General features: G+C 43.1%; 1 protein-coding gene and 1 pseudogene across 5 annotated transcripts in view; one reads left to right on the forward strand and one right to left on the reverse strand.

Moving 5' to 3' along the window:
• The first annotated feature begins 838 nt into the window (after positions 1 to 838).
• AFG3L2 (AFG3 like matrix AAA peptidase subunit 2) overlaps positions 839 to 27,167 on the forward strand; it is a 44,501-nt gene continuing 18,172 nt past the window's right edge. For 2 of the 5 annotated variants that reach the window (XM_045887089.3, XM_045887088.3), the window contains exons 1-10: positions 840 to 1,142; positions 5,488 to 5,587; positions 6,414 to 6,491; positions 9,286 to 9,392; positions 9,531 to 9,683; positions 12,352 to 12,426; positions 15,701 to 15,825; positions 17,617 to 17,890; positions 19,084 to 19,221; positions 22,000 to 22,153. In XM_045887089.3, the coding sequence (XP_045743045.1) occupies positions 1,026 to 1,142; positions 5,488 to 5,587; positions 6,414 to 6,491; positions 9,286 to 9,392; positions 9,531 to 9,683; positions 12,352 to 12,426; positions 15,701 to 15,825; positions 17,617 to 17,890; positions 19,084 to 19,221; positions 22,000 to 22,153 (1,321 nt within the window). In that variant the 5' untranslated portion in view covers positions 840 to 1,025. Of the gene's footprint in view, positions 1,143 to 5,487; positions 5,588 to 6,413; positions 6,492 to 9,283; positions 9,393 to 9,530; positions 9,684 to 12,351; positions 12,427 to 15,700; positions 15,826 to 17,616; positions 17,891 to 19,083; positions 19,222 to 21,999; positions 22,154 to 27,167 lie in introns of those variants that run through there. The other 3 variants (XM_045887086.3, XM_045887087.3, XM_045887090.3) reach the window with 3 other exon arrangements.
• On the reverse strand, positions 22,150 to 26,003 carry LOC123852779 (WW domain-binding protein 11-like; annotated as a pseudogene).

The following is a 27,167-nucleotide window of genomic DNA, read 5'->3' on the forward strand; positions in this document are numbered from 1 at the left end:
CTCATCTCCTGCCTTTCCTTTTCCTCCCCATCCATAACATCAGCTACCTTTTATATCATACATACTACTGGCAAAGCTATTAGAAAACAGAGCGAGATGTAAAACTTGGCTCCAAAGTCCTCTCTCTACTCCACAGTCACGGTGTGCGAAACAGCGTGCAGTTCCATTGAGTTCATCTGAAAATCATTTCTCTTTGAAATGGTTCCCGATGGGCCCAAGCTAGATGTCACAGTCTCAGCACTTTTATTATTGCATTTAGCTCACTGATTCGTGATTATTTCCATTGCTCTCCTAAGGTTGGGGTGTTTTAGCATCTCCAGAGCCTTGGACGATGCCGCCACTGATTAGTCGCTCAATAAAATATTTCACGAGTGACACACCGAGAGTGAACGCCTAAAATGTAGAAAATGGCCTCCTGCCCAACCCAAACAGGGAAAGGTCCATTTATCTTGGGCCCCAACAGCCTTTGCGGCTCTCTCCCCCCAGGTCCCGGCTGGCCCCGCCCTCCAGCCCGACCTCGGCTCGCCTTCCTTCCCTTCAGCCTCGCCTCTAGCTCCGCCCCGGCGCTCCTCTCCTGCCCCGCCCGCCAACCTCACGCTCCTCCCTCTAGGCCCATCTTCACGCCCGCCCTCCGCACGCCTCCCTTAAGCCCCGCCTCCAACCCTGCATCCCCTGCGTTTTCCCTTCTGCCCCGCCCACCGCCGTTCCTCGCCCTCCACGCTCCTCCTCCTTCGACCCCGCTTCCAGTGGAGCGAGGACGCTTCGGAGCCGTAGGAGCGGCCCTCGACCCAAGGGCCCGCCCGCTGTACGGCTGACGTCAGCACGCCGGGGGGTGGGGCCGGGAGAAGACGCGCGCGTCGAGAGCGTGAGCCCGCCTGTGAGTCGGAGACCAGCAGCGCGGTTCGTTGACTGTGTTCCGAGCCGTCTCCCGCGGCCCGAGGCCGTCCGTAGCCGCCTGCCCGCCCGCCGGCCGCAGAGCCGCGCCTGCGCAGCGTCCCCGGCCCGAGCAGGCGGCGCCGGCGGCCATGGCGCACCGCTGCCTGCGGCTTTGGGGCCGGGGAGGCTGCTGGCCCCGCGGCCTGCCCCCACTGCTCGTGCCTGGCGGCCGCATGGGCCCCACCGACCGCTCCTGCCTTCGGACGGTGAGTCCCGGGGGCCCAGCGTCCTCCGCCCCCGGCCCGACCCTCGGGCCTGCTTCCGGCCCGGGAGAGCAGGGTGTCAAGGTCACCGGCCCCCGGGCGCCCTGGCGCCTGTCCGGGCGTCCGGGGCGGGTTCGTGAGGCCGCGTGCGCTGCGTGTTAAATGCTGGGTCGCCCCAGCGTTTCAGATCATTTATCCCGTAAGCACCCTGTGCGTGTCAAACCCTGGGTATAGAATTGGATTTTTGAAAACAGAATCAGATACTTGTGCGTCAGGAAGCTTCAAAAAGATCATCTGGGAGGGTCCTCTGACTTCATTAAGGACGAACCCATTTTACAGATAGAGCAGCTGAGTGCTCACTTCGGCAGCACATACACAGAAAGAGCAGCTGAGACCTAGAAACGTTAAGGAACTTGTCTGTCATATCACCAGTATAGGTTGCCTTTCTTTCACCTGCTTTCATAGTACTGGAAAGTAGCAGCTGTCGTGCATGTGTTTTAAGGGTTGGCAACGTGAGCATGATTTAATGAAAGCACAGGTTTTGGAGGTAAGCTACTCAACCTCTCTGAGCCTCCATTTCTCCATCTGTTGAATGGGGCTATTGCTGCCATTCTGGGTCTGGCACATAGTAGATAATACATACTAACTATGATTATTAACAACATCACCTCCTCAGAGTAGAGAATGTGTTTTTTGTTGCGTAAGAAGGCCTGTCTTCAGTAGGCGGCTATTTCTCTGTTGGTGGTAACGAGCAGATACAGGGCTCCAACGTGTGGGCTACGGTAGTACGTTTTTCTGAAGTGATGATAATGTGTTCTCACGGAACAGTGGCAGTAATCTGTCAAGTAAAGGTTCATGTAACGGGTGGGTAGTCGATACCAGCTTTTTCGGCCACACGGTCTCTTGCTGTCTGCGGGTTTTTTAGAGACCAGCCTTGCATTGGTTTACTTAGGGGCATAGGGGCAAAAGAACATGGAACACAGGAATCTGTCACTTACTCGCCAGATGCCCTTGGGGAAATTATCTCAGCCTCTCCACTTAAAATGGGATATTAATGGCACCTGCATTCATGATTTTCTTTGAGAGTCTTGCCAATCTTGGAGTATCTTCATCTTTTTCTTACTCTACTGCCCTGCACTGGGCCTAACATTTGCATTGCATCCGTGTTGCCATCTTACCTTGCCCTCTCCTTTTGTCCCTAGTGGATATTGGACTCAGACAAGAAACAGATAGGGATCTGCCTTGTGAGTTTGCAGTTACGATGTCAGAAATCTTATCTGAACCCCGTTTCTCTGTTGAGTGGCACTATTGTCCTGTGAGTCTTGGATGCTGAGGTATAAGGAAGTCTCCTGTGCCGATAGCAGTAGCTGATTGATTGGAGGGTCTGTGACACATTCCCTGGTGTTGCTTAGAAGATCTCTCTGGGGCTGTTAGGGCATTGCTGTGCTACCTGAAAGAAGATTTGCCTTTAGGTTTGTGCTGCTGTTAAGGTCAGACACAGAAGTATGATTCTCACAGTTTTTCTGGGGAAAAGATTTTGGTATGAGATGTCATTCTCAGGTTTTATGCTCAGAGGAATAAGGACTGATGAAAAAGCAGCTAAAAAGTGCTCATACTGTCAAACATAAAAGCTAATCCTCTAATATGAGATACTCTAAACTTAAATTTTGTGAGTTGATACTTTTTATCTTATCCTTTGAGTGGGTTTGGACTAGATAAGCAGAGAAAAGTTTCATTGATGGTGCTCTGAGAGAAAATAACCTCAGAGTTAAAAGCAGTTACAGGATTATTGCTAGAGGTATTCCAGGTCAACACAATTTGAAAATAGAAGGTTTATCGGTCAATAAATGTTTATGGAGTACATACCTTGGGCCCGATTCTATACTTTACGGTGACGTAAAGACTTACTTTATATGGTGATGTAAAGAACCCTTACTCTCCAGTGGCTTTCAGAATAATTGGGAGTGGTAATTTAAATCTAGGTATCACCATACGATTTTAACAGTGCTTTTACATACATTATTACATTTGATCCTCATGGTGGCATCCCTGGGAACTAGTTGTTTTCTCCCGTTACAGATGTGTAACTGAAGTTCCTAATATGAGATGTGTCGTTCAAAAAATTCAGATTTCTAGCTTTAACAAAATTAAAAGTTCTGACACCGTCTGCCTAGTGATTACAGGTCCTTCAAATCCCAGGCCTAGATGTTGCTTTTCTTAAAACATCCGTAGGTCCCTTGAACATGTGATCACTTTCTCTGTGCTACCTCTGTTGCATATACTTAGAGGTTTTGTATTGCTCTGTGTATTATACCATCCTGTAATAGGTTTGTTCTCAGGACTCTCTCCCTTGCACTTCTGAGTTTCTTAGAGGTAGGGATTGGTTCTGACTTCCAGACCCCCACCACTTACCAGTGTGTGGCCTGGATAGATGGCTCAGTGCATCAGTGTGACTTGTTATCTTATCCACCTTGACTAACAGGTCATTTTAATCTGTACCCTTTATGGATTTGGTATTGGAAAAGCTTTATTCACTTACGATACATTCTTATTTATTATCAGTGGTGGTTTCATAGGCCAAGTGTTCCCAGGGGTCAGGGAGGGCCTAACACAACAGAAGCTCCAAATTCTGTCAGACCAGCATTGCTGTCAACCAAGATCAGTGTCAGTGTTTCTGTCCTATTTTGCTGTGTAGAATTGTATATTAATTTGAAGTTAAATCAGCTCATGCTTTATTCTTTATTGACTTTTTTATTCACATCCCGTAAAATTAATCATTTTTATTGTACAATTCAGTGCTTTTTAGTATATTCACATGGTTATACAACCGTACTACTATCTAAGTCCACAACATTTCATCACCCCAGAAAGAAGCCTTATAATCAAATTAGAGTCACTCCCCATTTCTCTACAACCAGTCCTCTAGCCCTAGGCAACTGCTAATCTACAGTCTCTGGATTTGCCTGTTTCGGACATTTCATAATGGTGGAATCATATAACGTGGCCTTTTGTGTCTGGTTTCTTTAATTTAGCATAATGTTTTTAAGGTTTATCCATGTGGTAGCATGTATCAGCGCTTCATTTTTATGGCTGAATAATATTCCATTGTTTGAGTATACCACGTTTATCTCTTCATCATCACTTGATGGACATTTGGGTTGTTTCCACTTTTTGGCTCTTGTGAATAATGCTGTTATGAACATTCATGTACAACGCTTTGTGTGGACATGTTTTCCATTTCCTTGAGTAGGAGTGGACTGACTGGATCACATGGTAACTCTGCATTTAACTTTTTCAAAGTGGCTGCACTGCTTCCCATTCCCGCCAACAGTGCCCCAGGGCTCTGCTTTGTCCACAGTCTCCACATTCTCACCAGCGCTTTTTATTGTCTTTTGATTATAGTCATCCTGACAGATGTGGTTTTGTGATGTTCTCTTTTCCTCATAAGATCATAAATGGGGCAATGCTGGTGGATACTCATTCAGATGAACTTCTCTTTAAACATTCTCATCTGTATTTAAAAGTTTGTTCTCCCCAGAAATGGTGATGATTTTTCACTTTGCCAAGGGATAGGATAACTTGAAGTTTTTCACTGCCAAATTCAGATGTATCCCCTCAATGCACCTTGCTTTTAATTGTGAACCTAAAAATTTAATAGGGAGCTTGTTCAGTTTGTTTATGTTATACTTCAATTTACCTAGACTGTATTTAAAAAATAACTTTATAGCAACATACGTTACTTAAAGCAGAGATGTGTCTGTAATGGGACTTGAATAACCTGCACTCTCACCAGAATGACAATATATCAAATACCTTTAGCAAATGTTACTAGTGTAAGGATTTTTTTTTAAGGATTATCAGTGATGTCGGACCATAACTTCCTTATCCTGGAACTAAGATGAATTTAGTATTATGTTTGCAAGGTTTGCAAGCAGTGCTGTTGTAATTTCAGGTGAATAGTCTTGTAGTTTTATAGACCCTACAAACCAAGACAGCATGAAGGAGCAGATTTTCTGTGTCAGTTTGTCTTTTGAATGCTACAAATTGATAAACAATGCCAAAGTGAATGTGTTGGTGGAGAATAGTAATTGGGCCACAGTTCTAACCTAGGCAGGATTTTGAAGTATTCTTGTCTTCTGGATCATAATTTATGTCTCCTGGTTCGGTTGCTGGAATAGAGTGGCACCATCCTGGGCAACTGGAGGCCTCCCTTTTAAAGGGGGGAATCCCCTATGCTAGTGTGAGGGGAGAAACATGTCATTCACTTTGAGATATTAGGAGAAGAAGTCCTCTTAAATCTTTTATCTTGATATAATTTTTATGCTTTTATTTATATGTCATGTTGCAGCTTTATCGATATGCTACAACTCAGGCAACAACCAGCAGAAATTCTCTTCTGACAGATGTAATTGCTGCTTATCAAAGATTCTGTTCTCGACCTCCAAAAGGTAAGCACACTCAGTGTGATCATAATGTTATATATTCTTGTTAAAGATGTACCAGGAGCAGCGTGCCTGGGTGGCTCAGTCGGTTGAGCAGCTGCCTTGGGCTCAGGTCATGGTCCTGGGGTCCTGGAATCAAGCCCCGCATCGGGCTCCCTGATCAATGGGGAGTCTGCTTCTCCCTCTCTCTCTGCCCCTCCTCCTGCTAGTGCTCTCTCACTCTCTCAAATAAATGAAATCTTGGGCGCCTGGGTGGCTCAGTTGGTTAAGCGACTGCCTTCGGCTCGGGTCATGATCCTGGAGTCCCGAGATCGAGTCCCGCATCGGGTTCCCTGCTCAGCGGGGAGCCTGCTTCTCCCTCTGACCCTCCCCCCTCTCATGCTCTATCTCATTCTCTCTCTCAAATAAATAAATAAAATCTTTAAAAAAAAAAATTTTTAAAAAAATTTAAAAAAAAATAAATAAATGAAATCTTAAAAATAAAAAATGTACCAGGAGCAGGTGTTTACTAATAGATGCATAGCTGTTGTTTCAGGTTGACTCAACTTCTGTCTCCTGTAAACCACCCCCTACCTACTTCTATCTGATTGCAGTGATGAAAATGTATCCCCTTCAATTATAACACTTTTGTAGGTAATGAAATTGGCATGTAAATGAGGCTTTTTTCTTTAACACCTCTGGTTATTTAAGCGTTGAATTACTTCTACACAAGAAATGCTATACTTTGAGCATAAGCGTTTTAACGAGGTATCAGCTTCAAAAATGAACATATAGACATAAAACCTAATGAATTTTAGTTTGAGGGTATGTATTTTTTTTCTTTTTCTAACAGGATTTGAAAAATACTTTCCTAATGGAAAAAATGGGAAAAAAGCTAGTGAACCTAAAGAAGTTACCGGAGAAAAAAAAGGTACCTTTTAAAAAGATTATGCTTGAACTTACTACTTTCCTCTAGTATATGATGTTGCCGATCGTTTTCGCTGAACAAAGAAAGTGTTCTCTTAAGGCAGTTCTGAAGTGGAAGGTTACAAGTACATGCAAAGTTCTACAGACCCTGTTTCATTTCACCTAATTTTTCTGTTCATGTTTTCTTGTCATTTTTCAAATTGAATTAAGTTCACCTTAGAGATGACCAGTCATATTTAACTCCAAATTTGGTCAATGTATTTTACACATCTAAATCGTTAAGAAAAATCTTAGAAACCTAATACATGCATTTTTATCTGGCACATATTTTGATATAGTGCAGTGTTTTTCAAATTGTTCCTCAGAGCCTGTCTTAGCTTAGGGTTTCAGATAGGGTTTCTTAGAGCTTGGTGGCTGGGAGGACTGTGTAGGCCCTGAGTCTCCTGTCCCCCTTTCACACATGTGATAACATTTAGCACAATGCCCAGCACATTTTAGTTGGCATCTTTGTTTTTAGGGAAATGTAAGGAAAACTATAATACAGCCCTTGTTTTTTAAATGAACTTGGATCTAGTCGAAGAGACAAATACATGCTCAGAGAATGCAGGGAGTGAAAGCAAGGCTAGGGGCTAAGAGAAGGGAGAAGCGCTAGTGTGGCCTGTCTAGAGACGTGGGCAGTTTGTACAGGGTTTCCCAGGAGCACGGTGGCTCATCTTTTTATCTTGGTTTAGGGGCAGATTAAGGGTAATAGGTCCATTTTTAAAATATAGCCTGTTGCATACTTTTTGCATATGTGTTACTTTGTCCTGTCCCAGTAGTAGGAGTCTTGTCAAACAACTTTAGAAATGCGCTGTACTCTGTTTCCCAGCCCTGCGCCTCATTTCAGGTAGGGCTCGCCTCTCTCAGACCCTGCCTCACCTAAGACAGGGGTGCAGAAGCTCCTTGTGTGCATCATGGTGGGGTGAACACGTCAGGAACTCCGTGCTAGGTAGCTGCAGTCTCTCATCCTGCACGGTAGAGGGGTTGCTTCACCGTAGTTGAAGATGTTAGAGTAGTATTTGTGATTCTGTCAGAGGGGAGAAAAGTGGGGGGGTGGAGGGTGTTAATGGCATATTGGTTTCCCAGGGCTGCTGTAACAAAGCTCCACACCTGGGCGTCCTAAGCAGCACAAACATGCATCTCACAATTCTGGAGGCCAGAGGTCCAAGATCAGTGTGTTGGCAGGGTTGGTTTCTTCTGAGGGTCACCAGGGAAGGCTCTGTTTCAGACCTTTCTCCTTGGCTTACAGGTGACTGTCTTCTCCCTTGCCTCCTCCTCTCTGTGCATTTCTGTGTCCAAATTTACTCTTTCTATAAGAATGCAAATTATATTGGACTAGGATCTACCCATATGACCTCATTTTAAACTTGATTATTTTTCTCTAAAGACCCTATTTCCAAATAAGATCACAGTGGGCAAGGACTCTCAACATATGAATTTGGGGGAGGACACATATCAACCTGTAACAGTGACGAATTTTCAGATTCTTACAAACTAATTTTATGTGGGTAAGATTTTTTGGTTGTTGGGGTTTTTTGTTTTGTTTTTTTGGTAGTCCATTATCAAAATTATGCCTTGCTTACAGAAGAAACTGTTAACAGTATTCACTTCATGGGAGTGGGAAAGGGGAGCACCTCCTTTTTACCTTCAAGTGGGCATTCAGGAATTCGTTTACCTTCACCTCAAACACAACTCTGTCACTGTCTCAATGTCACTTAACACTGCAACCAGTTATTTACGAAGTTTCTTAAGCTACACCATTTTATCTGTAAAATGAGTATACTAGCATACTTGCCAGGTTGTTGGCGTATTGTGCAGGTATCACGGGATAGTGTGTGTAAAGTGCTGGCAAGCTCCCTCAAATGCTAACTCTCTGTTAGTCTCCTTTCTCATAGCAGACTGAAGAGTTGCCATAAGCTCTTTCACAAGAAGACCTTTTTTTTGGATTTTATAATGTTTTGATTTTTTTCAAAGACTGGAACTTCCCTCTCATCTTTGATACGACCCTGTAAAATAGGGAAGATGGCTTTATTCACATGTTATTGTTCCTACTTGTCAAGAGCACAAAGAGATTAAGTAAAATCTCAAGGTGTCAAGGTAATTTGAAGAAAAACTGGATTCCAATCCTAGATATGCTTCTGATTCCTCAGTCAAGGTCAAAACTTGTTCTAAAGCCACAGTAACAACAAAATTGATGCTTCTGTCTCCCAGGAGGATAGCTGTTCTGTGCTCAGTGACTGTTATACTTGGTTTAAATCTTGTTGTACAGGATTGGATTGCCTTACAAAGACCCGATGTAACTATCAAATAACGAAGCTAACATTTAGTGTGTGCCTGATGAAACTCTGCCTTCTTATTTTATAGTAACATCAAAGACGTGTATGTGAGTTATAACAGAGTGAAACAGTATTTCCTTCAAAGTCATCTAAACTTTGAATACTGAGTATTGTCACGACACTAACACACAGGCAGATTCCCAGAATTGCTGGTTGATGAGTAGCTGAGACAAGGGGCGCTGAAGGGTTTCCTATTCCTGATTCCCAGAAATAAAAGGCCTACATTTATTTCTAAGCATATAATACAACAAAGAGGTCACAGCTATTAATAGTTGGCTCTGGATATATCTTAATGAAAAAAGATTAACAAGTTATTGTGAGAGCTTTTGTAGTAAGTCATTTATTAAACCATAGTAATGAGAACTTTGTTGAGAGAGTTGAAATTCTGCGGTGCTGCTCTGTGTGCTCTCTGTTGATGAACAGACTCAAAGCCAGCTGCTACCCCACGCCCTTCTGGAGGAGGAGTTGGTGGCGGTGGAAAACGAGGTGGCAAGAAAGATGATTCTCACTGGTGGTCCAGATTCCAGAAGGTGTGATTCCAGGCTGTGTATTAATTTGGAGGGTCTGGGGTGGCCCCAGGAGAGGTTGGGAGGGATTTGTGTCCAATATAGCCTAGATCATACTGTGACATTCCGTTCTTGACAGAGACTGTCTCCTTCTTTGCCCAGGGTGACTTTCCATGGGATGACAAGGAATTCAGGATGTACTTTCTCTGGACTGCTCTGTTTTGGGGTGGAGTCATGTTTTACTTCCTGTTCAGGAGCTCCGGGAGAGAAATCACATGGAAGGACTTTGTCAATAACTATCTTTCCAAAGGAGTAGTAAGTATTTTATGGGATGGGTGGTTTATAGTGGTTCCAAAGGTGAAATTCGGTAGATTGCACCAATAAAGTAACAGTCAACTAGTTACCGAGCTTCTCCTGTTGATTTTTTTTTTTTTTAAAGATTTTATTTATTTATTTGACAGAGAGAGAGACAGCGAGAGAGGGAACACAAGCAGGGGGAGTGGGAGAGGGAGAAGCAGGCTTCCCACGGAGCAGGGAGTCCGATGCGGGGCTTGATCCCAGGACCCTGGGACCATGACCTGAGCTGAAGGCAGACACTTAACGACTGAGCCACCCAGGCGCCCCTCATCTTGAATTTTTTTTAATGTTGGAGAAAGTACTTGCAACCAAGAACCCTGTTTGTTTTGGCCCAGCTGTCCCCACATTTACCGCAAAATCCTTTTCTTTCACTTCTACTAGAACCTAGCTTTTGACTTGCTCCCGCCATCCTCCATCTAGTTTCATCATTTTATCATTTTCCTATGCTTCTCGGTCACCTCTTCCCCCTTGCTGGAGTGTGCCACCCTCTCCGGCTCCTTTATGCCTCCAGGGCTCTTAATCTCCCAGGGGCTTGGAATTGGTAAATAAGTGATAAATGTTGAAAGTGAGAGCAGATGGGCTCTCAGTTGGGGCCCAGGCAGGGCTGCCTAGGAGCCTTTGTCACTACCAGCAGGTCTTTACCCAGTGAGCCTCTACTCCAGTATCTTTTAGATGCTGTGGACTGTAAGACACATTATTTTATGTATTCCTCAGAAAAATTTAGTAAGCTGCCAATGAAACTATAAAGTAATACCAACTGTCAGACATATCCTAATTTCTCAGAAGTTAAAATATGAAAAATGTCCACCTTAGAATTGATGAAGTGAAGTGATAGTGAGAGAACCAAGCTGCTCTGTCACTGTGGGGAAATTATTTAACCGCTCAGTACGGGGCTTTTCATCATTGAAATGGAAAAAATAAAGGTGAGATAGTAATACGTACTGGTAGCATAAAGAATCAAAAGTTATTTTTATTTTTTATTTTTATTTTTTTTAAAGGTTTTATTTATTTATTAGAGAGAGTGTGCAGGGGGAGGAGCAGAGGGAGAGGGACAAGCAGACTCAGCACTGAGCACAGAGCCCAACCCAGGGCTGGATCCCAGGACCCTGGATCATGCCCTGAGCTGAAATCAAGAGTCAGAGGTTTAACTGACTAAGCCACCCAGGTGCCCCTCAAAAGTTATTTTTAAAGGTTGTACAGTAAGGTGAGGATGGAAAAAATGGAATCGATTATTTACTCGGATTTTTGAGGCAAATGTTTCTTGTGGAAGCCAAGATACTTATGTATGTATCCCAGTTGTTGGGAGAGCCTTCTTTCTAAGAAGTAACTGTGTCCGTGTATGGAGGGGGCCGTAGCCATCCTTCGAGTGTGGTGACAGGGCTTTGAGGAAGATTCTCCAGAGAAGCATCTCCTTTTGGACCCACTGGTTCTTTGAAATCAGGCTCCTCCTGGAATTACCCGGGGCTCCCTCACTTTCCAGTTTTGACTTGTACCTTTCAGACTTCTGCCAAAGCAGACTGAATGACAGCAGGAAACAAGCCTCTTCCAAAGGGCTCATGCTCCAAGTCAACTCAGAACTTTGGAATGAGGTTTTTAGTGTTCTTAAAAACCCTGTATAATTAGGACATTAAAAAAATAAGTTTCTATCATTTTATACCCATAAAATGGCAAAAATTAAAGTCTTCTAATAGCAAGTGAGGATGTAGACCAATAGGAATATTTTGTTGTGCAGTGTGAATTGGAGAGCCACTTTGGAGAGTAGTTTCACGGTGTCTAGTAAAGTACGTATATCTTGCAACCCAAGCCTTACTGTATCTACAGGTACATGTCCAGAGAAATTTTTGAAGATGTGCCCAAGAGGATATATGCGGCAGGACTGTTCATAACAGTATTGTTAGTGTAGCCAATGTTTTGAAACAGCCTAAGTGTTAACAGGAGAATGGATAAATAACTTGGGGTGTGCTCATGAAATGGAATACTATGCAGAACTGACATGTCAGCAAGGATGAACCTCACAAATAGGATAGGAAGGGGGAAAAAAGTTACAGAAGAATATATACCACGCAGGACCATTTTTAAAGTCCTAAAAACAGATGAACCATGAGAGACTATGGACTCTGAGAAACAAACAGGGTTCTAGAGGGGAGGGGGGAGGGGGGATTGGTTAGCCCGGTGATGGGTATTAAGGAGGGCACGAACTGCATGGAGCACTGGGTGTTATACGAAAACAATGGATCGTGGAACACCACATCAAAAACCAATGATGTATGGTGACTAACATAATAAAATTAAAAACTACAAAAAAAATAAAGTCCTAAAAACAGGCAACAGTGAGTGTATGTTTAGGGTTACGTCTGTGCGTGGCACAAGCACCAGGACATGCTTTGGGACAGTCAGTACCTAATGCCGAGAATGGCCACCTCTAGGAAGAGGACATGACTGGGGGCTTCAAAGTGTTTGTGACATTTTTATTTTTCACCCCAGAGAGGGGAGCATGGGTCCTCCCTATGTTGTCGTTCTTCTTTGTGTGTCTAAAATACCATGTGCAGTTTTAATGTGCTTGAGAGAATATCTCAAGTCTTTTCTGTAAATTTATGTCTAAACATTTAACTTTTTAAAATTCCAGGTAGACAGACTGGAAGTCGTCAACAAGCGTTTTGTTCGAGTGACTTTTACACCAGGAAAAACTCCCGTTGATGGGGTAAATGATTTTATTAATTGATGTGGATTAGCTATAAAGTAACTTCAGATTTAGAGTTGAAAAGCAAGCATTCCTCACATTGCAGTAGGTCTGTGCACTGGGGATACCAGAATTAGGCAGCACAGCACTTGCAAATTTCACTAACATGGGTGAGAATGTGAACGCTGTGTATGTAGTTGTGTTACGAAGACTAGGTCAGTTTTGGTTTGGTTTTTGGTAATCATTTGGCTGTACATTTAGGAAACCGTGAAATCCCAGTTTTCAGTGTTCCGGTATCGTCTATGATTTTTCAAGACTGAGAAAACGATTGGCTAGGGAAAGACTGTTAAATCTGCATTGCTATGTTTTGCAGTAGCTTTTTTCAAGTTGGTTTAAGAAGCATTCTGAGCATCTCTCTCCCAGCTGTTATGTGATATTGGATTATTTTAATTTACATTTCTTTTCCCATTTCAAAAATAATTTGTGTATCCAGTCCAACCAGTTTGAACCCTATTCTGGATACCCTAGACCGGATTGAGGGGATTGTGGGAGAGGGCAGCAGAGGGGCAAATGAGGTTCCCAGGGGATCCCCAGCCTTTCCCAGGCCTGCCCCCGAGGACTGTCCCTAATCCCTTGGTGTCCTACTGTCTTACCACCCTCCCCCAGGGCCAGACCTTTTTACCAGGTTGCATCCCTCCTTCCAGATGATTTTGCTTAATGGTTTCCTAGTCATCCTACCTGGATGGGGCAACATTTAAGGAAAACTAGAACTGATGGTGACCACCTCTGTCTGAAGCACATCAGTAAATAGAGGAGTATCTGTAAAGCTGTGTAGCTCTGGTATTTCAGTCACTTGTAGGAGTAAGTTCTTTTACCTGCCTTCATTTCTGCCCCCCTCCCCACTCTCTTTACCTTATGATGGAAATGTTCATTAATAACCACGCTACTTTTTTTTTTTTTCCCCAGAACTATTCCTCAGAGTTTTAGTGCTGGAAATTAAATTGGCACTCCCTTTCAAGAGGACAATTTGGCAGTGTATATCAGCAGTTTTGAAAGTACGCACACAGTAATGTTGCTTCTAGGCCTGTATGCTAGGGAAATAGTTAAGGGTGCATGTAAAGGTGTCTATTCCAGGATGTCCTCCAAACATTGTTTCTAGAGCGGAAAATTGGAAATCGATAAATGTCCACCGTAGGCACCTGGTTAATGTTAGGGGCTCCTCATTTCCCTTGCTTTAACCTCGTCGCTAGAGTAGTGGCTCAGCGGGGCAGTCCTCTTCCCTAGAGGGCAGTTTTTGCATCTAGTATTGGCGTGCACACACGTTTATGTATCGAAATTCATACTATTTTATTATAAATTGCTTTCTTTTTGTTTCTCCTTTATATTGCAGTTAAGGTTTTATATCAACTTCAAAATTGTGCGTGTGTTTCAAGATTGTAAAGGGGATATTATGAAATCTTGAAGGAATGGCATCAAAATTGCTAATAGTGTGTGTCCCTGGGTGTTGAGGTTATAGGTGCTTATTTTCTTTATATTTCCTTAGTTTTCTACAGAGGGCATGTTTGATAAAAAGCTTTATTTGAGCTCTCAGAAACAGAAGAGTTTCAGGGTCCTGCTTATAGAGTAGCAATGTTAGTTGTTGCCTTGTATAAGCACCGGCGTTGGAGTCTGACAGACCCCGCTTCAGATCAGTTCTGCTCTTTACTACCTCTATGGCCTAAGTCCCCTCAGCTTGGATGTCTTTATAGCTAAGATCAGAACAGCAGTAACAACTCTTTAGGGTTTAGTGCTAAATGAGATCATGAACCTCAGTGGGGGTTTTCGAACTTCAGTATGTCTAAGAATCACTTGGAGAGCTAGGACCCACCCTCAGAGGCTCTTAACTAGATCTGGTTCCCAGATCTGCTGCTGGGCCTTTATCTGCCCCGAATCTCTAACGTGAGTCCTACAGCTAGCACAGTGTCCAGCTGATAGTAGGTGCTAAGTAAGGGAATGCTCAGTCACATGGGGTTAACCTATTATTGACTTGTTTGGGGGCTTGTAACCACAGGAATTTTGTAGCTTTGACAGTGAACAACTCAGCAAGGACTGTTGTTATATAATATAAAACTTAAGAAGAAGTACATGTATTATAAAACTTACTCTCCATCTTTTGTTTTGAGATACTTGGAGAGAAATACCGGAGTGATATCCTCCATTCAGTAGCACTGGTTGGTGGGAGGAATATGGGATGACATGTTACTCTCTTCTGTGAATTGTCTGAAGTTTTATATCCTAGATTTATTGTTTTGATTTAAAAAAAAAATCTTTTGAAAGCGATTGCAGGTTTAAGGAGGAACAGGGTCTTTTTGTGCTATAAAATGCAACTACTCGCTGAGTGCTTAGAGTGTATATTAGAAACTCTGTAAGTGTGAGTTGTTGTGGTAAGTATGTGTGTGGTGGTAGAAGAGAGGCAGTGTGACGTGCCAGTTAGGGTCGCTGGCTCAGGACTGCTTAGGTTCGGATCCAGCCTCTTACCAGATTTGTAATCATGGGCAAGTGAAGTCACCCCTGTAGTTTTCTCATCTGTGGGGTGATGGGGACGGTAAGAGGGCTGATCTTCGCCCAGTAAACAGCTAGAGCAACGGGAATACTTACGTACTAGAGCTGGTGGGTAAGTAGCCGTTGCCTCAAACCCTTCAGCTGTTCCTCCCTAGGGCCTCGGTAACTCACCAAATCAGGTGAATAGAAGAGTAATGTCTGGCACAGCGAGGAATGCTTCTGTTGTCATTGGGTGGTGGGATGCCTTCCTAATGTTCAGATTTTGAATGTGACTTCTGGTGACAGTACGTACTTAGGGTGGTTCTGAAGATTGAAAGAGTTCATGTCTATAAAGGACTAAGAACGATGCCTGACAGTAAGTGCTCAGTAAACTTTAGCTGTTGTTACTGTGTCACATTAGTTTTTAGTTTGGAAATAGGCAGCTGAGAAATATGTGGGAAATGAAGAAGAGGAAAAGGACACATATTTACGAAAAGGATTGTCTTTTTAAATAGATTTTTCATTTGTTTGAGTTTGTAGTTGTAGAACCACTAAGGAATATTGCTTAAGAAATGCTTATTTGCAAGGATTGCCAAGTGTTCTCATTGAGTGAAACTTAATTGCTGCATCATTAAAACCAGTTTTTTATTATTGGTTTTTTTTTTTTCAATTTCTGAATTTTCAGTATTTCTGAGAAATTCTTTAAAAGTTGAACCTCCCAGTAAATTAAATTTTGCTTTCATTCTTAGGATATTTTGTTTTTGTGTTTTTATAGCAATACGTCTGGTTTAATATTGGCAGTGTGGACACCTTTGAGCGGAATCTGGAAACCTTACAGCAGGAATTGGGCATAGAAGGGGAGAATCGGGTTCCTGTTGTCTACATTGCTGAAAGTGATGGGTAAGAAGACTGTTGACTGTGTCCTGCACGGCTCACTGTGTGTTCTGTTACCAGGTGGCAGGTTACAGACCACATTCTCAAACAGGCCTTTCTTGGTGTAGCCAGACTTCTTGTAAATCATTGGTAATTTACTGGGTTTTGCTCATGACTGATTTTTCTACATATTTATATTTATCTTTGATTAAGTGATAAATTGGGGTATGACCATCCTTTAGTAGGATTTTAGCATCAAGAGCCCCGTTGTGTGAAAGAGTGACATTTTGGTCTTTTAACCATCATTTACATTTATGTTTCAGAGTTTCCCAAGAATTTTAAGTAACTCTTCCTTTCTTGTCAGAACTTGCTTCTTCTCTTAGGGATTATTTGTCTTTAATAAGACCACTTACAAGTCTGAGTCTTTCAAGAAGGGCCCATTGATTTCAAGAGTCTCTTGTCTTTCAGTTCTGTGGGGATTATATTGTCTTTGGGTACTCACCTGCATACTACACTGGGGTAGATTTCCTCACAGTCACTCCATTCGAATCGAAGTGTACCTCACTGTAGAGTTACCAGCTCAAGAGCAAAAGTAGAAAGAAATCTTAAATTTTCTGACTATGTAAAAGAGCAGAAAAGCAGATTGCTAGTGTGCTAATCGAGCTGGTAGTGTTACTCTGTTTTAGAGACTTTTTTGCATCTCAGTTTGTGTAGACCTACAGTCTCCCTCCGTATTTAGATCCAGAGAGCTATCGAGGTGGTTTCACATAACACTATATCCCTCGGCCCCCCGGGGCTGTCGTATAATCGGTTAACTTTGCTGCTGAAACATTACGGAAAATTTTGTTGCACCATTCCTTGAACTTTTACTGTCGGTGTCTTATTTTTTTCTCTCCAGAAATAAACTAAAGGTAAAGTTCTCTCAGTTCTTACTGCCTGTTGTAGGGGCATTTAAAATATTGTAAAAGATGAAAACTTAGAAAGTTGATTCTGGTTTTGTTTTTTGTTTTGTTTTTTGAGCTAACCTGTCCACAAGGTTTTGATTCTAATTTCTTAGGGTAAGTTGAGCTAAATTGCATTATATTAACCAATGCGAGTATATCCATACTCATGATTGTATTGAAATTTACTAAGACAGGCAAAAGGTATCCCCCGGCTTTACGTCCTATCTGAGCAGTGTCCTCCAGAGCAGGCACGAGTTTGAAGGGTAAATGATTGCTCCCCTGGGAGTCCGTTTCTTAAGTCTGCACAAGCTGCACAGAGCGGCCTGTGCAGTGCTCACCAAGAGATAGCTGTCCCCATTGTACACGGGACTTTGGAAGCTGATCTGCTGTTAACTTAGCAAGGATTTGATATTTGGAAGACATCTCTTTAGAATAAGTCAGTGCATTCCAGTAAGAGAACTGGAATTTCTGCCCAGGCTAACACCAGATCATGTTAAAAATGTTAAAAATTTTAAGTGAGTAATTCAAAAGAAGTTTCTTTGAACTGCAGATATAGTGATAGTAAATTACAGTTGGGTCTGTATTGTGCATAAGTGGTAATTATGGGGCTAGAGAGAAAATCTCAGTAGACCGCGCATAAAGAACAGTTTTTTCTTTGGTCTCATCTTCTGCAATTCTATGTCAGTGATATCGAGGCACTGAGATTCTCTTTGTGCCTCAGACAAAATATTAGAATATTCCGGTTTTCTAAAAATAGAATATCTATACAGTTATATCCTAAGTAGTTACGAAAAAGTTTATCTTGCAAAACGTTTACAAAGCCAAAGGTTAACAGACTTAAAAACATGTCAGTATTGTCTGTGGTTTCCTTTAGCTCGTTTCTCCTGAGCATGTTGCCCACGGTGCTCATCATCGCTTTCTTACTCTACACCATCCGGAGAGGGCCTGCCGGGATTGGTCGGACAGGCCGGGGGATGGGTGGACTCTTCAGTGTTGGAGAAACCACTGCCAAAGTCTTGAAGGATGAGATAGATGTGAAGTTCAAAGATGTGGCTGGCTGTGAGGAGGCCAAACTAGAGATAATGGAATTTGTGAATTTCTTGAAAAACCCAAAGCAATATCAAGATCTAGGAGCAAAAATCCCAAAGGTAAAGTGAATTTTCAGAAGATTATTTTCAACTGATTAACCCAAAAATCTTTTGAATTACTTCTTGATCTCTAAAGTTATAATTTTAATGAAGTTTGATTACTTAGGATAAAGTATTTTTCTCCTTCTATCTTACCAGTCTGCTTTTTACTCCAGGGTTTTTTCAGGTCATTTATTCTGTAGGAATGTTTCTGCTTGCATATAGTGTGTATATTCCTGGAAAGATTGTGTTCTCTCCCCTTGGAAGCCTTTCCTGATTTGCCTTTCTTCTCCCTTCAGTCGGATCTAGATAACCCATTTCTCAGCAAGTGTGCACCAGAGCATATTGCCCCCTGCTGTCACCCAGTTATCCCTCCCTGAGCAAATTTGAGCAGACTCTGCCTGTACCTGGGACTCAGACTCATGGCACAGGATTTGGTGGAGAAGAGATAGACAACACTAATTCTGGCCTCCCCCCTGCCAAGGAGACATCCCCATGCCCACTGCTGGCGATGGGCTGGCCTTACTCATCTTTGTATTCTGAGGGCCAGGCTCAGTCATTAAGTAAATGAATCAAGAATGCTTAATTATTTAAAAAATCCATTAATAAAGTTTACTTTAAAGGAATCCTTTGTAAAGGAAGTCATCATTTCCTTGATTTCCATGTCCTGACTGTATGGATAAAAAGTCATATTTGATAATTTTATAATTTGCTGTTTGCACATCATGCCTAAGCATTTCCACAGCTTAAATAATTACACTGTTTGAGCAAGCACATTTTCTCTTTTTAACTATGTTCACAATTGGTCATTAGATTTTTACTTCATTTGTGAAATTTTAAAGGGAAGAAAGTAAGCAAAGTGTAATTTGGGAGTGTGTTGTTCTGTGTCTCCTTGACTTATTTAAGTAAACCTCGGTTGGTTTATTAGTAGATATTCAGCTTAAGTCTAAAGGTCTGAAAAGCAACACTAAAAATCTTATTAAGTAAGTGAAGTATTTAAGATTTCACATTCTTACTAAATTTTTAAAACCAGTCTCTAATAATCCTTTTCTTACTAATACAAAAATGTTTTGCCATATTTCAGATGTTTAAGGAACATTTAGTATATGTCAGTAGAGTTTTAGACAGGTTTCTATCTCAGAATTGTTTATGGATATGCAATTTACTTTTCTGAAATTCTAGTTAAAGATACTTTTCCTGTTTTATATCTGAAGGGTGCCATTCTCACTGGTCCTCCAGGCACTGGGAAGACACTGCTGGCTAAGGCCACAGCTGGAGAAGCCAACGTCCCTTTCATCACCGTTAGTGGATCTGAGTTTTTGGAGATGTTTGTTGGTGTGGGTCCAGCTAGAGTAAGTCTTTGTTCTGTTAGGATGGCACAGCTTCCATCCTCTCCCCCTGAGCTTCCCCCCAAATATGGAGTTGCTAAAGATGGCCCTGGCCCAGACTAGTGTAGTCTGTTAATCGGGTTGTCCTTTTGTCGTTGAGTTGTGAGAGTTCTTTGTATATTCTGGATACTAAATCCTAATCAGATACATTATTTGCAAATAATTTCTCCCATTCTGTGGTTTGCTTTTTCTCTTTCTTGATAGTGAAGCACAAAGGATTTAATCTTGATGAAGACCAGTGTATCCATTTTTTTTGCTGTTGCTTGGACTTTGGTATGCTAAGAATCTGTCACCAAATCCAAAGTCATAAATACTCCCATGTTTTCATCTAAGGGTTTTATAGTTTTAGCTCTTACATTTAGATCTGTGATCCATTTGGAGTTAATATGGCATAAGGTAAGGGTCCATCTTTACTCTTTCACATGTGTGTATCCAGTTCTCCCAGCACCATTTGTTAGAAAGACGATTTTCCCATTGAATGGTCTTGGCACCTTTGACCATAGATAGATACACGGGTTTATTTCTGGACTCTCAATTCTATCCTGTTGACCTGTATGTCTGCCTTTTTTTTTTTTTTTTAAGATTTTATTTATTTATTTGCCACAGAGTGACACCGCGAGAGAGGGAACAGAAGCAGGGGGAGTGGGAGAGGGAGAAGCAGGCTTCCCGTGGAGCAGGGAGCCTGATGCGGGGCTCGATCCCAGGACCCTGGGATCATGACCCAAGCCGAAGGCAGACGCTTAACCAACTGAGCCACCCAGGCGCACCTATATGTCTGTCTTTATACCAGTACTGCAGTCTTGATTACTGTTGCTTTGTAGTAAGTTTTGAAATCAGGAAGTGAGAGTATGGATTAGTTTTTAAAGCAGCACTTAAATTTTTACTCTTGTGTATTTCATTAAATGCTGACTTTTTTTTTTTTTAACACCTCAGAGAGGTAAAGTGCTATCATAGTTGCTTTTCCAAACATTAGGGTATAGCATATGATCAATGACTAGATGTTGTGCCATCAACTGGCAGCATTTTTTTTTTTGTCAGTGGCAAATGTATTAATGATGTGTCATACCACTGATGGCATCTTAGGTAGAGTAGGTGGTTTCATACGAGTCTTGTCAGGCAGCTGGGGGAGTCTGAAGGAGTTAATGACGTTGGACTGTGGAATCTAATATGGGCGGGAGCAGTGGGGGTGACTGAAGACAGGAGAGGGGCTGTGGGTCGTGGGAAGCAGTGAATCTAATGGGTTGGAGACCTAAGAGGAGCCAGCTGTCAGAGAGGCTTGAGCCCATGAGCAGGCCAGATCGATAGGAGGGGGTCAGAGTAGACTGGGAAGCTGGTTATGTAGGGAAACCTTGGCAGAGCGGAACAGAAGGTGATTGAAATAGGTGCTTCAGGGGACCGACCGACCAGGAACCACTAAGAAAATAGTGTCCAGTGGGGGTGGGGTGGAAGAGTGGGAAATCAGGCCCAAGGAGTACTGCAACAAGGAGGGTGATGTGTCTGCCCCACGATGAGAGCCTCCACGAGCAGGGGTTTTCAGCAGAATTATTTTGGCAGTAGTCATGGCATGTGAGATAGACTTCAACTCCCATGGGCCCTGAGGGAAAGACAAAAACCCCTTCTAGTTGAGAGCTTTGCAGGGACAGACAAATTTGAGTTCAGGCAAGAGGGTGAAGGAGGTATTTAGGGAAGAGTGTGAGAGGGTGGGGGTCTGTTGATCACAGATCTGGAGTTCAGAGGGGGAGACCCTAGACGGACATGAGTTACCCTAGAGGATGTGTTCAGAGAAGTATAGCAATGAAAACCTGGAAGTCCAGGCAGGAAAGGTGACAAGGAGACTTGGACTTTGGTGAGTGAGGTGAAGAGGGATGTGAGTCATAGGAGATTGTTTCTGGATCTCTTAGTGTGAAACTCTGAACTCTTTGCTGGTGGCGAGGTATGGGGACGGCCAATCCTTCAACCCACCTGAACTAGTGGCCTGAGGGGACATGTTTATTAGGACAGAATATAGGTATGGGGGCCTCCTGTAGCAGCAGGGCTGAAGGCAGGGCACTGTCTACCATATGCTCTGGGGTGATCACTGTGGGGGCGTGGGTAAGTCACTGCTTTTGCTGTGTGTGTATGTACTGCCTACATCTTTTATTAAGTGTCTGCTTGTTAACAGCTGCCTTGGGCATGAAATGCAAACCCCAGAGTAGTTTGAACTTCTAAACTGAATATAAAGTTTACAGTTCTACAGTGTTATCTTTTTATAGGGCAAAAATGTGTAGCATTAATAAGTTGCTCTAAAAAAATAGCGGATATTGTTAGTCTTATGATATTATAGAAATAATGTTTGCTCACCTTAAATCATTTACCCATCAACTTCATTTGCCACCTCCTTGCTTATAACATTTTAAATATGTGCAGTACAGTACAGTATGTAACAAAGATTTCCTATTGGATGGAAGCATGATGCTTATTTTATTTTATTTATTTTTTAAAGATTTTATTTATTTATTTGACAGAGAGAGACACAGCGAGAGAGGGAACACAAGCAGGGGGAATGGGAGAGGGAGAAGCAGGCTTTCCGCGGAGCAGGGAGCCCGATGTGGGGCTTGATCCCAGGACCCTGGGATCATGACCTGAGCCGAAGGCAGACGCTTAACGACTGAGCCACCCAGGCGCCCCGCATGATGCTTATTTTAGTAGGAGGAAAATAATATTCACTTGTCAAGTGACTCTAATGTATATATTTTTATCCAGGTCCGAGACTTATTTGCCCTTGCTCGCAAGAACGCCCCCTGCATTCTCTTCATTGACGAAATAGATGCCGTGGGAAGGAAAAGAGGAAGAGGCAACTTCGGGGGACAGAGTGAGCAGGAGAATACACTCAATCAGCTGCTTGTGGAAATGGATGGTGAATATTCAAGTCTTTTGTATTTTATTTTTTTTCTCAGTGTAGAACATTTAGTCCATGAAATACTCAAAGTTTAGGTCGGTGGGAAATAATTTTAATCAAAGGATTGTACATTTTTTCCCCACATATCTTACTTTGTATTAGTAAATGACATTGTGATCCACTTCACTAATGGATTGCAAAAATACTTGGAAGAAAATACTAAAATAACTCAAACACAAAAGGCAAGATGGGGTAAAATAAACTTTTTTTTTTTCAGAAATCTCTACTCCAGTGCCCACTGTACACAAGAAGAGAATCAAAACAAATAAATAACAAAGATCCCCCCACCCCCGATCACAGGTTTCCAAATAATTGGAGAAGGGGGAACAAAGGGGGTGAAAATGGTGGTATGAAAGGGAATGGATGTTAGCAGCACTGCTTCAATAACCAGTCTATTCTGAATGAAGTAATCCTCTCTTAGATGCAATAAATTCTGAACAAGGCTTAAACTTTAGGATATTCCTTGAACTGAAATTTAAAAATACCTTGACAGTGAAAGCCGCTCCTTCACTAAATTTAGTAAGCGCCTCTTTCCCCATGAACCACTGATGCGAACAGAAACCTGCTGTGGCATTAAAAACTGTTGCAGGATCTCTTCCATTCCTTCGTGAAAGCTTCAGAAACATCATCCTTAGTCTGCACTGAGACGGGAACAGATGGACCAGATTTGGGAGCTGCTTTGGCTAGAGGCACAGCAGAATCATCCTCTTTGGGGAGCAGCAGTGGCCCCTTTATCCTCCTGATGTACCCTCAACGCAGTGGGCATGAATCGAGTAATCTGCCTTGGGATTAGTGACCTATGACTTGGCACTGATGGTTGTCATGGCTTTCTTCTCAGTGGGGGCTGCGCTTGTATCATCCGCCTTGGGTCGCTGAATCGTCAGGTGGAGAACTTAACACCCCCTGGGGTCAGCAAGGAAGCTGGTGGGAAAAAGTAGGGCAGGTCCAGGTGGAGGCACCAAAGGTGGGCACTTCTGCCGGGACGAGGTGGAGGGATACCTGGAGGTGCAGGGGGAGGTAGCCTTGGTGAGGGTCCCTGAGGAGGAGGAGGGCCAGGAGGCCGACCTGGAGGTGGACCTGGGGGAGGGCCAGGGGGTTGGTCTGGTGGTGGGCCTTCAGGCAGAAGTCAGGGTGAAGGTCCTCACAGTCCCGGCATTCCAGGTGGTCTCAGGAATGTAGGAGCTCCTGGAGGTGGTCCTGGTGTGGGAGGTGCTTGGATCTGAGAAAGAGGAACAGACTCGGGGGGCGGGGGGAGATTCTTGCTGCTGTGAAGAAGCAGTAGATGCGCCATCAGAAAGAGATTCCTCTTTCTGCCATTTTTGTGATTGCTTTTCTGCTTCAGAATCATCAGAATCCTCTTTGTCATCATCCTCTGAAAATTCTACTTCTTGTCCCTCCTCAGGGATTTCCTGACCTGCCATTCGAAGCATCATGGCTTGAAGAGGGGGGAGTCAGCTCCTTCATGTTCTTTTTCTTCCTTGATTTTCCAGCCATATCTGTAAATCTTACACTCAGACCTGACTTTTTTTCTTCCTTATTGTCTCTCTTGTGATCATCATGGTGCACGAATTCACCCCCTTCACTCTCTGCATCTGATCTGTCAGTGTCACTGTCATCAGTATGGTCATCATGCTTATCTTGATGCAGTCATCTTGTGCTGGAAACATCATCATCAGGAGCCTGTTGAGCATTCCGGGCTATATAACATCTCTTCATCCTGCCTACAAGGGGGAAGCTCTAGGGCAGAGCCCCCTTTACGGCATACATTTGCAAGACTTGAGGAGGTGGTAGCCTGGGGGGGACAAGGAGGTTTTCTGCCAGGGGGCAAACGTGGCGCACCATGTCCAAGAAGAGGAAGTATAGAAACTGCCTGTGTTGGAGGCCCATAGGCTGAGGTCTTTTTAAGGATGAAGGGTGACTGGGCACCAGGAAGTAGAATGTCCCGCGGATCTAGATGTTGGAAGGAGCCTGTGGCGTCCCTGGTGGGGAATACTCTCCACTTCCACAGGCTGAGCCTTCTGGACAGCGTCAGAATATTGGCTAAGTTGAGCCCTCTTCTACTCATACTCTGCTTCCAGCTTTCTCAATTCTCGGTAAATATCCGGATTCTTATTTTCGTAGAGTCGTAGAATAGTAAGTTCACAGGTCTCACGCAGCTTTTTACGCTTGTCTTTTAGCACTTTCACATTTAACTGTGGTTGCTGTGCTGGGCTAAACCCCATTTTAGCCAGTTTCTCCATGTCCCGAATAATCTCTTTGGGATCCTTCATCTTCAAAACTGCAGCTCGTACCATCATGCAGTTTTTTGTTCTTTAACTCTCTCTTTGGGCTTGGTCTGTGGGGTTCATAAATTTTCCACTCTTGGTGGATGATGTAGATCTCCATCCCATGTTGACAACTTGTATGGTTTACTTGTTCATTAAAACAAAAAAACAACACTTCTGCTGGGCCCCTGGGACTGTGAGAAGTGGGGAGGGGACGATTCTCGGCCTCTTCTACCTCGTAGGGGCCTTCACCTCTCTCTGCCATTCAGCCACCCAGCCACTGCCATCTTGAAGGTCTTTTCATATTTTAAACTACACTTTCTAATTGTTTTCCATATTCTAAAGTGAGAATCCTTATGCTGAGAGTATAAATTTTTAAAAAGCGTTCTCTAAAACAGCCCTTTTTCAAAGCTCTTCTGTACCAGTACAGAGAATAGCAAAATATTCTTACTTAGCAGCCTGCCATAACTTAATATTGGTGTTAAGGTGGTGTTTTTACCTGTTATTGAATAAGGGAAAAATTGGGGAAATGATCTACAAAAGAATTATAGTCTCATTCTTTTTTTCTTTTTTTTTTTTTAAGATTTTATCTATTTGAGAGAGCGAGCAGGGGGCGGGGCAGAGAAAATCTCAAGCAGACTCTGAGCTGAGCACAGGGCCCAACATGGAGCGCAATCTCACGACCCTGAGATCATGACCTGAGTGGAAACCAAGAGTCAGATGCTTAACCGACTGAACCAGCCCAGCGCCCCTCTTTTTTTTTTTTTAAATATATTTATTTTAGCACATGAGCACAAAGTTGGGGGAAGGACAGGGAGATGGAGAGAGAGAGAGACAGTCTCAAGCAGACTCCCTGCTGAGCAGGAAGCCCGACACAGGGCTTGATCTCACAACCCTGAATGACCTGAGCCGAAATCAAGAGTCGACACTTAACCAACTGAGCCACCCAGGCGCCCCAAGTCTCATTCTTAAAACCATTTATCATTCTGAAGCATCAGGAAAACCCATACACAACCAAGTGTGAATTTGGCAGATTTTGAATACTCCTACTAAGAGAGTAGCAATCTTTCCACATTAGTCAGCTTTTTCTTTTATTAGGAAAGCCAGTTTGTAGCATATAAGAATGCTGCTTGCTGTAAGATACATGGATGCTGTTGTGTGCTCAGAGAGGGTAGTACAGTGCTGAGTATTGAACTGCTTTATGTGACTGAGCTGGGCATTGTACAGGCACTCCTTGGAGATATTGAGGCTTCCATTCCAGACCACCGCTGTAAAGTGAATATCATAATAAAGCGAGTTAAATGAATGTTTTGGTTTCCCAGGGCATATAAAAGTTATGTTTACACTATACTGTAGTCTAGTAAGTGCAGTATGTGTCTTTAAAAAATGTACATACTTTAATTAATTAAACAATGCTTTATAGCTGAAAAATGCTGATGATCATCTGAACTTGCAGTGATTTGTTATCTTTTTGCTGGTGGAGGGTCTTGCCTCAGTGTTGACAGCTGCTGACTGATTAGGGTGGTGGCTCCTGAAGGCCAGGTGGCTGTGGCAATTTTTAAAAATTTGAGAGAAAAAGTACAAGTGGGGCAGGAGGAGAGGCAGAGGGAGAAGCAGACTCCCTGTGGAGCGGTGAGCCCACACGGACTTGATCCCAGGACCCTGGGATCATGACCTGAGCTGAAGGCAGTCGCTTAACCGACTGAGCCATCCAGGCGCCCCCTCCCCCCCGCCTTTTTTTAAAGATCTTATTTTTTAGTAATCTCTGCTCCCATCGTGGGGCTCGAACTCATAACCCCAGTATCAGGAGCCACATGCTCCACCAACTGAGCCAGCCAGGTGCCCTACTTTACTGTAATTTCAACAGTCTTCACAGCAACTTTCCCAGGAATAGATTCCATCTCAAGAAACCACTTTCTTTGCTCATCCATAAGCAGCTCCTCATTCATGAGGGTTTGATCATGAGATCACAGCCATTTAGTCACCTCTTCAGGCTCCACTTCTAATACTGGTTCTCTTGCTGTTCTACCACATCTGCAGTTACCACCTCCACTGAAGTCCTGATCCCCTCAGAGTCATCCATGAGGGTTGGAATCAACTTCTTCCAAACACCTGGCAATGTTGGTATTTTGACCTCTTCCCATGCATCACAAATGTTCTTCATGGGGAGTCCTTCCTACTATCTATGGCAGCTACAGCCCTGCAAAATGTATTTCTTAAAAAATAAGACTTAAAAGTCCAAATTACTCCTTGATGCATGCACTACAGAATGGCTGTTATGTTTGCAGGCACGAAACAACGTTAATCTCAGCGTCTTCATCAGAGCTCTTGGGTGGCCAGGGCATTGTCTGTGAGCAGTAATATTGGGAGGGGAATATTTTTCTGAGCAGCTATCTCAACCCTGGGCTTAAAATATTCAGTAAACTATGTTGTAAAAAGATATGCTGTCATCAGGCTTTGTTTTTCCATTTCTAGAGAACAGGCAGAGAGATTTAGCATAATTCTTTAGAATTTTCAGAATGGTAAATGAGCACTGGCTTCAATTTAAAGTCACCAGCTACATTAGCAACGAACGAGAGAGTCAGCCTGTCCTTTGAAGCTTTGTAGGGAGGCATTGACTTCTCCTCTCTAGCTATGAAAGTCTTAGATGACATCTTCTTCCAATACAAGGCGGTTTTATCTACATCAGAAGGTGTTTAGTATAGCCA

The sequence above is a fragment of the Mirounga angustirostris genome, unplaced genomic scaffold (genome assembly GCF_029215605.1).
Source record: "Mirounga angustirostris isolate CCGP_5_RB_7025 unplaced genomic scaffold, mMirAng1.0.hap1 SCAF_14, whole genome shotgun sequence".
In the NCBI taxonomy this organism is placed as follows: domain Eukaryota; kingdom Metazoa; phylum Chordata; class Mammalia; order Carnivora; family Phocidae; genus Mirounga; species Mirounga angustirostris.